This window comes from Leopardus geoffroyi, chromosome C1 (assembly GCF_018350155.1).
Source record: "Leopardus geoffroyi isolate Oge1 chromosome C1, O.geoffroyi_Oge1_pat1.0, whole genome shotgun sequence".
Lineage (NCBI taxonomy): Eukaryota > Metazoa > Chordata > Mammalia > Carnivora > Felidae > Leopardus > Leopardus geoffroyi.
Genome location: NC_059328.1, coordinates 142,811,816 through 142,826,381, shown reverse-complemented (window position 1 = coordinate 142,826,381; position 14,566 = coordinate 142,811,816). Strand labels below are relative to the sequence as shown.

General features: G+C 43.1%; 1 protein-coding gene across 2 annotated transcripts in view; it reads left to right on the top strand.

Annotated features, from left to right (window-relative positions):
• The first annotated feature begins 13,387 nt into the window (after positions 1–13,387).
• The window catches only part of CACNB4 (calcium voltage-gated channel auxiliary subunit beta 4), a 257,596-nt gene continuing 256,417 nt past the window's right edge, over positions 13,388–14,566 (top strand). The window contains exons 1-2 of one of the 2 annotated variants that reach the window (XM_045479822.1): positions 13,388–13,565; positions 14,059–14,142. In XM_045479822.1, the coding sequence (XP_045335778.1) occupies positions 13,506–13,565; positions 14,059–14,142 (144 nt within the window). In that variant the 5' untranslated portion in view covers positions 13,388–13,505. Of the gene's footprint in view, positions 13,566–13,613; positions 13,833–14,058; positions 14,143–14,566 lie in introns of those variants that run through there. The other variant, XM_045479823.1, reaches the window with a different exon arrangement.

Below are 14,566 nucleotides of genomic sequence, written 5' to 3'. Positions count from 1 at the left end.
TGGAGATTAAAGTTGGGTTTTTTTTTTTTACATTTTCCCCAGAAGAATTTTTCTAATTTTACCAAACTAAGTTTGAATTAGAGTTCTCTAAAAACCTTACCGTGTCAAAAAAAAGAAATTATGTAGCTTACATAGTGTAGTGGGAGGAATCGTGTCCCCCCAAAATTCATGTTTGCCTAGAATGTCAGAATGTGACCTTATTTGGAAAAAGAGGTTGCAGATGTTGGAAGTTAAGGACCTTAAGGCGAGATCATTCTGGATTTAAGGCAGCCTTATAAGAAGAGACACCCGGACGCACAAGGTAGACGAGGCATGTAAAGATGGAGCAGAGACTGGAGTGATGCTACCACGGGTCAGTGATGGCCTGGGGCCGCCACGAGCTGGAGGAAGCACGGAAGGATTCTCCTCCAGAGCCTTCAGAGAGAACACAGCCCTGCTGACCCCCTGATTTCAGATTTCTAGCCTCAACCTGAGAGAGAAGACATTTATGTTGTTTAAAACCACTAAATTTGTTATGGCAGCCCTAGGAATCTAATAAACGTAGATAAAGGTATACAGCAAAATGTGAGTACCAACCATTTCAAACTTCCATAAGATTGGGTAAGATTGTCGCAGGAGTTCAGAGACAAATGTCTGCAGTCCAGTAGTAGCACTTTTATTATCTTCTCTATATTCTAATGAAATTGCATGGATAAATGAAACTGATCTCTGTCAACCTCATAATCCCATTTTACTGGTATTTTTTTGTTTGTTTGTTTTACATCACATCTCAATAATTCCTTATGTCAGAGATGGTAACAAGATTATAATTTATGACTATCCACTCTTCTGTCCATCTTGAGTAGTGAGTATTGAATGAAAAGGAGAACTGTTCAAAGGCAAGCAGACAAACAGAAGACACAAAACTGGTGGATGGGTATTTCCCACAAAGGCTACTAAAGAATGGAATTTGGTCTTCTTATTGTACACCATTTCATATCCTAATGAGGAAAATAAAGGCTTTCCAATACTTTTACAGCAAGTCAGTGATCTCTACCGATCACCTTTTCGTCTAGGGAGCCATCTCCCTTTTTTAAGATACTGAGGTGAACTCACATAAAATAGCCATTTAAAGTAAACAATTCAGTATCATTTAGTACATTTACAATGTTCTGCAACCCCTACCTCTAGTTCCAGAATGAGACCTTTTGTGTCTGCTTTCACATACCATATGTCTTTTGAGGTTCATCTCCACATGTACCACAGTATATAAGGTTCATATATCAGTTCATCCATACCTCTGTTGATGGATACTTGGGTTGTTTTCTTCTTTTGGTTATTGTGAATAGTACTGCTATGGATATGTGTGTATATGTATTTGAGTACTATTTTCAGTTCTTTTGGATACATACCTAGGAGTGGAATTGGTGGGTCATGTGGTAATTCTATGTTTAATTTCTTGAGGAATTGTCAAAATTCCAAAGCTGAGCCATTCATTTAATATTCCCACCAGCAATGCAAGAGAGTTACAATTTCTGTGTCCTCACCAGCACTTATTTTTAATTTTAAAAAATCATAGCCATCTTAGTAGATGTGAAGTGGTACCTCTTTGTGATTTTTATTTCCATTTCCTCGATGACTAATGATGTTGAGCATCATTCATGCTTTTTGTCCACTGTAGATCCTCTTTGGAGACATGTCTGTGTAAATCCTTTGCTTATTTTTTTTTTTTTAATTTTTTTTTTTTTTTCAACGTTTATTTATTTTTGGGACAGAGAGAGACAGAGCATGAACGGGGGAGGGGCAGAGAGAGAGGGAGACACAGAATAGGAAACAGGCTCCAGGCTCTGAGCCATCAGCCCAGAGCCCGACGCGGGGCTCGAACTCACGGACCGCGAGATCGTGACCTGGCTGAAGTCGGACGCTTAACCGACTGCGCCACCCAGGCGCCCCTCCTTTGCTTATTTTTTAACTGGGTTGTCTCTTTGTTGTATTGTAAGAGTTCTTAATATATACTGGATACTAAACCTGTACTAGATACATTATTATTTCAAATACTTTCTACCATTCTGTAGGTTGTCATTTTACTTTCTTGATGATGTTCTTTGATTTACAAAGTTTTTAATTTTGATGACGTCCAGTTTATGTATTTTTTTCTTTTGTTGCTCCTGCAAAGAGTCCATTTCAAATCCAAGTCATGAAGATTTTCTCCTGTTCTAAGATCTTTATGGTTGTAGCTCTTGTAATTAGGTCATTGATTCAGTTTTAGTTAATTTTTATACACGATGTGAGGTAGGGAATCCAACTTCATTCTCTTGCATATAGATATCCAGTTGTCCCAGCACCATTTGTTGAAGACTTATTTTACCAGCTGCTTTTGGACACTGCTATAATTGTAATGCATCAACTCCATAGCTATATAGTTTATAGTCCTGAAAGGTAACAGCCTTGTTCTCATCACTTCTGTCACATACCTAAAGAGGAGTCAGTGCTATCTAGTTAGGAGATAGCTCGCCATGGTGAACAGATATGATAACGGTGTCAGTGTGTGTAGAGGTGATTTTCAGTTGTCATAGATTTTTTTTTTCCCTCCAAGTAACCAAACAAGAGTGTGAAAAGTGCATTGTCTTTTTTTTTTTTTTTAATTTTAATGTTTAGTTTTGAGACAGAGCATGAGTGGGGGAGGAGCAGAGAGAGAGAGAGAGGGACACACAGAATCTGAAACAGGCTCCAGGCTCTGACCTGTCAACACAGAGCCCCACACAGGTCTCACCCCCACAAGCTGTGATATCATGACCTGAGCCCAAGTCAGATGTGTCACTGACTGAACCACCCAGGTGCCCCAAAAGCATATTGTCTAGATAGAAAAATGGGACTTAGGGGGTGCGTGGGTGGCTCAGGCGGTTGAGCAGCCGACTCTTGTTTTCCGCTTGGGTCATGATCCCAGGGTCGTGGGATTGAGCCTCATGTCAATGTGGATGTGAAGCCTCATGTAGATGTGGAGCCTGCTTGGGATCCTCTCTCCCTCTCTCTCTGCCCCTCCCCTGCTCATGCTTTTTTTTCTCTCAAAATAAAAAACATTAAAAAAGAAAAAAATGGGACTTAGAACCCCAGCCAAAAATAATCTTCACCATATTTCTTTCCTGGGAAACCTTCCCCTCGGGATTTCCACCTACATGTTATTGGTCAGAACTGTCCCAAAAGGCTACCATTAGGAGCCAGTGAGTCTGGGAAGGTGAGTATTTTGCTTTCTAGCCTCTATAAAGAGAAAGGGAGGCAGGGGACAAGATGACTGAGAATGAATATAGAGTGGGCCATGCTATAATCTGCCACAGAAATAGACATGTCCACATGTGTTTACAACCTGGTGTTACTATTTTTGTGCCTGGTAAATAAATTCAAAGTTAAGTTGGTCTATTATTCCATGGTCAAATAAGCTCTTCTTAAGATTCTCTAATATGAGTATACCATAGTTTTTTTGTCAATAAAGGCTAGATTTAATATATCTGCATCCAACTTAATGATTAAAACTGGGACTTCTTTTTCTAACCTTAGGAGATATAGAAAAGATCCTGAAAATGGAGATGGGGATAAAAGCTCCAAACTACTCTTGTCTGTTCTATTTTGAAAAATGAAAAAATTAAAGATGTATTAGCATTCATTAATGCGTTCGATAACAATTATTATATGCTGGGGATGCTAAGACTTGAATTTCCAATCCGGAGTTGTATTTGTGGCGTTGCCATGCACTAACTAGTTGTATAGTGTCAGACATTGCGCTTTGGCTTGATTGAAAACCATACTTGGGTGCCTGGATGGCTCAGTCGGTTAAGCATCTAACTCTTGATTTAGGTTCAGGTCATGATCTCCTGGTTCATGAATTCGAACCTCCACATGGGTATCAGTGCTGACAGTGCAGGGCCTGCTTGGGATACCCTCTCTCTCCCCCTCTCTCTCTGCCTCTTCCCCACTTGTGTGCTCTCTCTCACAAAAATAAATAAACTTAAAAAAAAACATTTTCATACACATTGTCACTGAATTCTCTTAACACTTGTTAGGTAGAGAGGTAGGAGAAGAGGGTAAGGTCACACAGCTAGTAAGTGGCAAAGCTGGGATTATAAATCTGGGTCTATCCGATGCTCAAGCATGTGCTTTTCTCCACTGTACTGGTGTGAAATAATCTGTGTATTGTGGTTGTCAGGTAATACCATGTAATGACTTCCTTTCACATATGTCACTGAGATTGATGAGGCCCCTAAGGGCTCACATGGTTACAAAATGCCCTCAGATGTGACAACGCTTCTGTGAGGAACAGCATAATAGTGGCTGGATCAAGTTAATGTGTGCACTGTAGTACAATTAGTTCTGTCATACAGGTGGGTTGATCAGACCAGGGCTTGATGTAAACAGACTGGCTCTTGGTGAGAATCTGTGAGGAAGGAGGAGGGGTCAAACATCTGGGAAAGCGGGAGGTTAATGAAGCATGTAGAGTTCTTTGTTTTCTGAACAGAAAAGCGCAAAATTCAAGGGATTTCTAAGGAAAACAACAGGTGACAACTATTTGAGGCTGATTTGAACTAGGAGAGTAGTTCTGAGTTGAAGCCTAAAAATACAGCCCCCCCCCCCCCCACACACACACATAGCCCGATTTGTATAGATTTGTATAGATTTGTTCAAGGTCTCTTCCAATTTTAAGTCCCTGTAAGTCTATGTTCTTCCCCGGGACAGAAAAGTAGAAAAACCAGAATTTGAATATTATTTGGCATTTAACTTACATCATCCAGCACCTTCATGTGAACTTTTAAAAGAATTCTTCCGTTAAACGTTATCCTGGAGTGGTATGTGTCCATTTGGTGATTTGGGTTTTGGTTTGGTTTTTGATTTGGTATTTAGTCTTCTTTTGGCTGTGACATTTTCTCAGACTTTACTTGTTTTTGATGACTTCGACAGTGTTGAGGAGTACCAGTCAAATATTTTGTAGACTGCCCCTCAATTGGGATTCGTATGGTATTTTCCTCATGATGACAGTAGAGTTATAGGTTTGGGAGAGGCAGGCCACAAAGGTAAAGTATCCTTCTCTTCATGTTATATCAAGGGTACATATTGTCTGCCTGACATCATGGTTGATGTTCATCTTAATCACGTGACTGAGGGAGTGTTTGTCAAGTTTCTCCAATTCCTCTTTCCATGCTATGTTGGAAGGAAGTCACTAATGCACAGCCCACACTTGAGAAGGGGGAGTCATGTTTTCCCTCCTTATGGGTGGAGTATCTATATAAGTTATTTGGAATTCTTCCACATGGGAGCTTTGTCTCTTCTCTTCCATTGTTTGTTTGTTTGCTTATTTATTTATTCAGTCATTTATTTTTATCACTATGGACTCATGGATACTATTTTATACTTTGGGATGCATCCCGATACTACTTTATTTTATTGCTCAAATTGTTCCAACTTTGGTCATTGGGAGCTCTTTCAGTTTGTTCCTGTGTCCCTTTGACATACTCCCAGTCATTGTGCTTTTTGTTCTGTTTTGCTTTGAAAGCATTCTTTACTTTCTGACACTACAAGACACTCAGGGTTCATCTTGTATATTTCCTGCCCCAGTCGTAGGATCAGCCATTTCTTCAAGGTGCCCTGGTTGCTTTTGGTAAAGGATGGTATTACAAACCGAGACCTGGGTACTACATGTGTTTGTTGCTACTGATAATGTTATTTCTCGGCCCTTGGCTGAAAGCAAGAAAATATGTGTGTAGATTAACCTGTGTATATATATACAAATTTATAAATATTTATCCATATAGTTATCTATATAAGCTACACCTGGGTTCATACTGATGTTTCTAACTTGAATCCATTACCACATGGATCATCCTAGCCTCTTCTCCTTATTTATCTGTAACTGTCCACTCCAACAATAGAAATCGTGGCTCCCATCATGTGCCATCGATTTACTTAATTGTTCAATTCCAGTATATATGCATAGTGATTTTGGAATTGGTAACCCATACCTCAGGAAGCAACTTTATCAGCAGCAGTAGAGTGCTTATGCACAGTTCCTTTGGCCTTTAGTCTCACCGACTCCACTCATCTCCAAAGATACTTAGACCACCACCCTTCCCAATCCTTGCTCCCCCACCAGCCTTCAGTGAGTTTTTTCATATATTGTCATACAGTTATATTCTTTTGTTACATTCTGCATTCCATTCTGGAACTTCTCAACTTCCTAAATGAATTTTTAAAAATTTGCACATATTAAGGCTCACTTTGTGCTGTAAAGTTCTACAGGTTTTGATTGATGCAGTGTCATAGATCCACCATTATAGTATCATACAGAATAATTTCACCACCCTAAGAAAATCCCCGCTATGTTTCACATATTCAACCCTCTGCCTCCCAAACCTCTGACCTGTTTACTGTTTTTACAGCTTTGACTCTTCTAGAATCTCAAAAAAAAAAAAAAAAAGTTATCATAAAATATGAAGCTTCAGACTGACTGGCTTCTTTCACTCAGCACTATGCATTGAAGGTTCATCCGTGTCTTTCTATGGCTTGCTTGCTCATTCCTTTTTATCCCTGAGTAGTATTCCATGGTATGGTTATACCATTCACCTATTGAAGGATATCTTGGTTGCTTACAGTTTTGGGCAATTAAAAATAAAACATTATAACATTATAAACATTTGTGGGCTGGGTTTCGTGTGGTATTTCAAATCAATCATGTAAGTACCTAGGATCATGATTGTTGGACTGTATGGAAAGTCTATGTTTAGCTTATGAAGAACCTGACAGTTTAAGAAACTGATAAACTGTCTGCAAAGTGGTTGTGCCAGTTAGCATACCCATCACCAATGAATAAGAATTCCTGCTGCTCCTAATACTAACAACTAGCATTGTCAGTTTTTGTTTTTTTTTTAATTTAGCCATTCTGATAGGAGTGTAATGGTATTGTATTGTTTTCATTTGTATTTCCCTAATGATAAATGATGAGCATCTTTTCACATGCTTATTTGCTATCTATAGGTTTTCTTTGGTAAGGTATCCGTTCAAATCTTTTCTCCATTTTTAACTGGGTTGTTTGTTGTCTTATTGCTGAGGTTTTTTTGTGTTTTTTTGTTTTTAATTTTTTAAATGTTTATTCATTTTTGAGAGAGAGAGAGAGAGACAGAGCATGAGCGAGGGAGGGGCAGAGAGAGGGAGACATAGAATCTGAAGCAGGCTCCAGTCTCTGAGCTGTCAGCACAGACCCAGACATGGGGCTCAAACCCACAAACTGCGAGCTCATGACCTGAGCTGATGTGGGATGCTTAACTGACTGAGCAACCCAGGTGCCCCTTATTGCTGAGTTTTGAGAGTTATTTTTATATTTTTGTCTACAAGTTTTTGAAAAATGTTTTAATGTTTTTATTTATTTTTAAGAGAGAGAGAGAGAGATAATGCATGAGCAGGGGAGAGACAGAGAGACACAGAATCTGAAGCAGGCTCCAGGCTCTGAGCTGTCAGCAGGGCTCGAACTCATGAACCGCAAGATCATGACCTGAGCCACCCAGGAGCCCCAACAAGTTCTTTTTTTTTTTTTAAGATTTTATTTTTTTAAGTAATCTCTCCACCCAATGTGGGGCTTGAACTCATGAACCCACATGCTCCTCTGACTGGGCCAGCCAGATGCCCCTTTGTTTGCAAGTTCTTTACCAGATTTGTCTTACAGATATTTTTCCCCAGCCTATCACTTGTCTTTTCATTCTCCTAACAAGGTCTTTAACAGAGCAAAAAAATTTTAATTTTAATAAATCCCAACATACCAGTATTTACTTTCTTGGATCATACTTGCATCTAATTTTTTTTTTTTTTACATTTATTTATTTTTGAGAGAGAGAGAGAGACAAAGCATGAGCAGGGTAGGGGCAGAGAGAGGAGACACAATCCGAAGCAGGATCCAGGTTCTGTGCTGACAGCTCAGAGCCTGACATGGGCCTTGAATCCACAAACCGCCAGATCATGACCTAAACCAAAGTCAGACACTCAATGGACTGAGCCACACAGGCACCCCTGATCATGCATCTAAAACCTCATCTCCAAATCCAAGGTCCTATAGGTTTTCTCTGAGAAGTTTTATAGTTCTGTACTTTACACATAGATGTATAATCCATTTTGAGTTGTTTATTTTTATTTGTTTTAACTTTTATTTTTTTTCAATTTCACCATTTTTAACTCCTCTCAGTGCGGAGCCCAACTCGAGGCTCAATTCCACGACCCTGCGATCATGATCTAAGTCAAAATCAAGAGTCGGATGCTCAACCAACTGAGCCACATAGGTTCCCTGAGTTAATTTTATATAAGGTCTGAAGACTTTCAAAAACAACAGCTTTCCCCCCCACACCTGGTATAACTTAATTTTTCTGGAAAACTTCAAACTTGCTTTGTAGTTTTAAATAATATCCAAGCATTTTAAGTACATAGGATAAAAACACTTCTTATTAAGTTTTTATTCTTGGTGAAATGTTCATATCGTACGGAAGTATATCATTTAAAACGTGCCCTCTCCCTACACATATATACACATACAAACATGCACAGACATTATTTTGCATAAATGTGATCGTTGTTCTAAAACTTTTTTTTCACTTAGATGTCTAAGTCTGCACATACACTCTCACCTCTCTTTCATAACTATAGTTTTATCTACTTGCTTATTTTAAAAAGTAAGTGGTAGAGCTGGGAAATCAACTCTGTTCCCTTTATTTATTTTTTAATTTTTAAAAATTCCAGAAAAGGGTGCCTGGGTGGCTTGGTCAATCAAGCGTTGACTCTTGATTTTGGCTCAGGTCATGATCTCATGGTCATGAGATCTAGTCCCTCGTCGGGCTTTGCACTGAGGGTGAAGACTGCTTAAGATTCTCTCCCTCCTCCTTTGCTCTTCTCCAGCTTGTGTATAGGTTCTTTACATTTTGGATACTAATTTTATCAGATATGTCATTTGTAAACATCTTCTCCCATTCAGTAGATTGTCTTTTAGTTTTGTTGTTTCCTTTGCTGTGCAGAAGCTTTTTTATTTTGACCATATTCCCACTAGTTCATTTTTGTTTGTTTCCCTTGCCTCAGGAGACCTATCTAGAAAAATGTTCTTATAGCCAATGTCAGAGAAATTACTGCCTGTGCTCTCCTCTAGGTCTCACAGTTAGTTCCTTATAAAAATAACAGCTTTATTGACAGAATTCACATACCATATAATTCATCCACTTAAAGTGCTTTTTAGCATACTCACAGATACGTGCAACCATCAATATAATCAATTCAGAACATTTTCTTCACCTCCAAAAGAAGCCCTGTACCTTTAATTATCACTTCGATACCTCCCAGCCTCCCTAGCCCCAAGCAACCACTCATATATTTTTAGTTTCTAAAGATTTCCCTATTCTGGACATTGTACATAAGTGGTATTTTACAATATGTAACTTTTTGTGATTGATTTCCTTCACTTAGCATAATATTTTCAAGGCTCATCCATGTTGTAGCATGTATCAATACTTCATTCTTTTTATTGTAGAACAATATTCCACTGTATAGATATACCACATTTTTAAATCCATTCATCAGTTGGTAGACATTCGGGTTGCTTCTGGTTTTGGCTATTAAGAATAATGCTGGTATGTACATTCTTGTATAAGTTAAAAAAATTTTTTTTAATGTTTATTTTTGAGAGAGAGAAAGACAGAGACAGAGTGCAAGCAGGGGAGGGGTAGAGAGGGAGACACAGAATCCAAAGCAGGCTCCAGGGTCTGAGCTGTCAGCACAGAGCCCAACACAGGGCTAGAACTCACAAACCGTAAGATCATGACCTGAGCCAAAGCTGGATGCTTGACTGACTGAGCCACCCAGGCGCCCTCTTGTATAAGTTTTGCATGGACATATTCTTTGATTTATCTTAGCTATATGCCTGGGAGTGGACTTGCTGTGGTAACTCTGTGTTTAGCTTTTTGAGGAACTGTCAAAATGTTTTCCACAGGAGCTGTACCATTTTATAATCCCATCAGCCGTGTATTGCAGTTCCAATTTCTATCTTTGCCAACACTTGTTATTATCTGACTGTTTGATTATAGCTGTCCTAGTGCATGTGAAGTGGTATCTCATGGTTCTGATTTGTTTGCATTCTCCTGATGACTCATGATGCCCAACATCTCTTTATGTCCTTATCAGTCATTTGGCTATCTTTTTTGGGGGAATTGTTTATTCAGATTCTTTGCCTGTTTAAAAAAATTATTTTTGGGGGGGCGCCTGGGTGGCTCAGTCGGTTGGGTGTCCAACTTCGGCTCACGTCGTGATCTCGTGGTTCGCAAGTTGAGTCCCGCATCAGGCTCTGTGCTGACAGCTCAGAGCCTGGACCCTGCTTTGGATTCTGTGTCTCCCTCTCTCTCTGCCCCTCTCCCACTCACACTCTGTGTCTCTCTCTCAAAAATAAACATTAACAAATTTTTTAAAATTATTTTTATTACTGCATTGTAAGATTTCCTTATATATATTATAGATAGGAGTCCCTTACCCGGTATATGCTTTGCAAACATTTTCTCCCATTCTTTGGGTTGCCTTCACTTCCTTCTTTTTAAAAAATTTTTACCTTCACTTTCTTGATAGTGCCCTTTGAAGTACAAAAGGTTTTCATTTTGGTGAAGTCCAATTTATTTATTTTTTCTTTTGCTGCTTGTACTTTGGTGTCATATCTAAGTATCCATTGCCAAATCTGAGTCATGAAGGCTTACCCTTATCGTACATTTTTTTCCAACAGTTTTACATTTTTAACTATTTCATTTAGCCCTTTGGTCAATTTTGAGTTAATTTTTGTATGTGGTAAGAAGTAAGTGTCCACCTTCATTCTTTCAGCTCTGGTGCTGGAGGCAGGGACAAAGGTGCACCTCTCTTTGAGTGACAGCACCCCTTTAGGAGCTGAGCCCTTGGCAGGGAGGGGCAGCAGTCCCAGGCCCCCAGGCTCGCCTCTGCCCGAGCAGTCAGGGCCCCAGTATCCTCGGTGGCAGGGTGCCAAGGGTAGACCTCCATCCTACAAGTGGGGGCTGGGCTAACAAAGGAAGCCCCTCCTCCCTGCTATATTTGATGAGAGTTCAACCTCAGCAACAAGGAGCTGGGGGCAGGATGAGAAATAATGTTCTGTCCATCCAAAGAAGATAACCCTCCCAATGGAGTTGACGGGAGAGGAAGCCCTGTGTTCGAGGCTGCAGCAGTGTGGAACGGAGTTTCTCCCTTGCCGAGATGGACAGAAGCAGGGAAAGAGGGAGTGGGTCTTGGTTCAAATACCACAGACTCTCACTTTCCTTACGGAGTTTTAGTAAATTTTCTTGAATAAATGTTTCTTTATTTGTTGTGTACCCTTAGGGCCATTCCAGAGATTTAAATAAAAAAACAAAAACAAAAACAATTTTCACCAGTTTTGCTGTGGGGTGGGGGTGGTGGGTACAGAGTGCACCTTACTGTCAGGCTGCTGTAGATTCTTTTTTGAAAACTCCAAGTCAGCGACTGTGGGCAATGAAAAACCAAAAAAATCACAGAATAACTCATTCTATATATATTGATTAGATATCAGCTATTAAAATGGCTCAGAGCTAAAAATGGAAGGAGTTCTGCATTGGCAGACGTACTACTATCCATAAGCTTTAGGAAGTGTCTACTATATGTAAGGTATAAAAATATAAGATAAAAAGCTAAAAATCTGTTTTGGAAATTAGGAGATTTTCATAAAAAAGAGAATAAACCAAAGCAGCTATACTAAATTCCCGGGGAAAAATACTCCAATTTTTCATAGGCATGAGAAACTATCCAGGACTGGAGTGAGTGGCCAAGGAGGATTTCTGTGGGGGAAGAGTTGGCTGGGGCACGTTTGGAGGTGAAGGTAGGCTTCAGCTGGATGGGTGGGCTGGGGGTAGGGCACATTCCAAAGCAGAAGTGCTAAAATGGGATTGCATTTAGTATGTTTGAGAAATAATGAGTGGACCTGCCTAGTTGCTGGAAGGTCTATATGAAGAGATTAAGTGAGAAATGAAGTGGTGACCAAAAAGCAGGGGAGAGGAGAGGGCTTTGGTCTTTGGGACTGTGGAGTCTGAACCCTATTTTGTAGGCTGCTGAGAGCAATGAGTGCTTTTTAGAGGAGTGACTTGGGCAAAGAGATTTTAGGAAAATGACTTTGTGTGTAGCGTGTAGTTGGAATGAAGTCTGTGTGTGTGTGTGTGTGCGCGCGCGCGCGCGCGCGCGCGTGTGTAAGTGCGCACGCGCAGAATCCGGAAGCAAGAAGACAGACTAGTTTTAGACTGTTACAAAGAAATGAAGGTCTGGATTAAGTGAAGAAGGCGGGAATGGAAAGGAAGCGTTTGGTGGGTGGTAACATAATCAGGACCTCAATATGCGGCCAATTGTTTCCACCAAAAATAATACTAGAATACAAGGTGACATGGGCTGATTTAGCAGTTTGAGTTACTATATATATTTTGATGGGTTTCTCATGCAGTATCTATAGTTAAATGAGGTCTCTTTATTTTTGACTTCTCACATATTTTTCTTCCCTCTTCTTATTACTTCAAATTCCTCTTCTCCACAGTTTGCTTTTGCTTTGATTTCAAATTAACCTCTTATATGTATTTGCAGGAGGAAACCAAAGGGTGCAACAATGGCACGGATCGTGGATGGTTTCAAGGATGAGTTTCTTCCCTTGAAAACAGCTATCCGCGTAGAAATGGGAGGCACGTGGCCAACTCTGGCTTTTTAGCAGGTCTAACATGACCTTCAAAACTCCTTAGGACACGCCAGTCTCCTGCGAGGCTGCATCTCCCATTAGGCTGGCAGGTTCTCCTGCGGCCGCCTGGATGTGTTGGCTCCGGGTTGTGAAAATAGTTGACCAAACAGTACAAAAACACAGACAAAAAACAAACCAGAAACCCCCATGCCTTACCATGGGGGCTGATGCGTGAAGTCGTGCAAGGAAGGTTCTGCTCGTGCCCTTTTAAAATTCCAGTGCAACACACACACACACACACACACACACACACACACACACACCCGCGCGCGCCCGGTCGGCTCTTCCCACTCCCTGCCACACTGCACCAGCGTCCCTCCCCAAGTCCTGATTCATGAACCGTGCCACCTTTGTCTCATTTGAAACTGTGCAGACTATTTTAATCCTTCCACCCCCACCCCAGATTCCCCCCCTCTCCATCCTCTGGAAAGCTCTGATGTAAGGCGCTCGCTAGGTGGGGGAGCGCTTCTCCCGGTCAGCTCGGGTAGGCGAGATCCCCAGAAGCCCCCTCCGCGGGACCTCTGCCTGCCGGGCCGTGACCCGGGGACCCCGCTGCGGGCGCGGGAGAAGCGTCTTGGTCCCTTTAAGGTGTCTTGCTCTCCGAGGTGCGGGCAGGGAGCCCGGGAGCCGGCGCGGGTCTCGCTGCCGCCCTCCTCTCCTCCCGCTCCCCGGCCTCCGGGGGCCTGCCCGCCCTCCGCCCGCCGCGCGCCGGCCAGCCATGCGGCTGTGAACCATGTCCTCCTCCTACGCCAAGAACGGGCCGGCCGACGGGCCGCACTCCCCCACCGCTCAGGTACCGCCCCCTCCTCCTCCCCCCTCCCGCCCCGGCGGCCCGAGCGCGCCCCGCCTTCGTGCGGGCAGCGCGGGGCCCCCAGTCCTGAGAGTCGGCCGCCGCGCGCTCCCACCCCTCCTCCTCGTCCCTCTCCTCCAGCTCCTCCTCTGCCTCCTCCTCCTCCTCACCTCGTCCGTCTCAGCGCTCCCGCTCTGGAGCCCGCAGCCTTCCCCAGCCGATGCCGGGGACCCGGACCCCGCGCCCCGAGAGTCTTTGTTAATGGATGTGGTGGGTGCTCGCGGGCTGCTCTCCTCGGGCATCGTTGCAGCCGTCGAGGCTCGTGGTGGGGGGGTGGGGGTGGAGGCTGTATCTGGGGACCGCCGAGGAGACTGGGGTACGGGCTCTGGGAGACCCTGGGGAGCTGGTCCGGAGGCGGACGCTGGCCCGGGGTGGTCGTCCGGCTCCGCGCTGCGGTCCTCACCGGCTTCTCTCTGGCCCCGTGTGTCGCGTCCAGGTGGCCCGAGGCACCACGACCCGGAGGAGCAGGTTGAAAAGATCCGATGGCAGCACCACTTCGACCAGCTTCATCCTCAGACAGGTAGGAGGCGGGCGCGGGGAGACCGCGCGGCGGCAGGTTGGGGAGAAGGCCCAGTGCGGGGCGCGGGGGTCCGGGAGCCGAGCGCTGCCACCCAGAGTGCGAGCGGCGGGTAGAGTCTCTTTGCGCCCCTTTCCGGCCGGGGCTGGGCGCTCCCGCCGCGTCCTGCTTCCGCATCCCCCTGAGCGCAAAGTCTTCCCGGCCGGGCGGCTCCGCATCGCCCTCGAAGTTTGTGCGTTCGAATGCGAGTTGCTGGGGACCCGGTGTAGGGCAGGGATGTTGAATTTAAGACTGAAAGTATTTCTAGTTGCACTTTCCGTGTGTGGTAACGTCTTCAAGTCGCGTACTTGACTTTGAGTAACCAGAGCCCCAGGGGCCCCGCACACGGTTTAATTTGGCTGACAGGTCGGGGTCTCTGCTGTTTGTC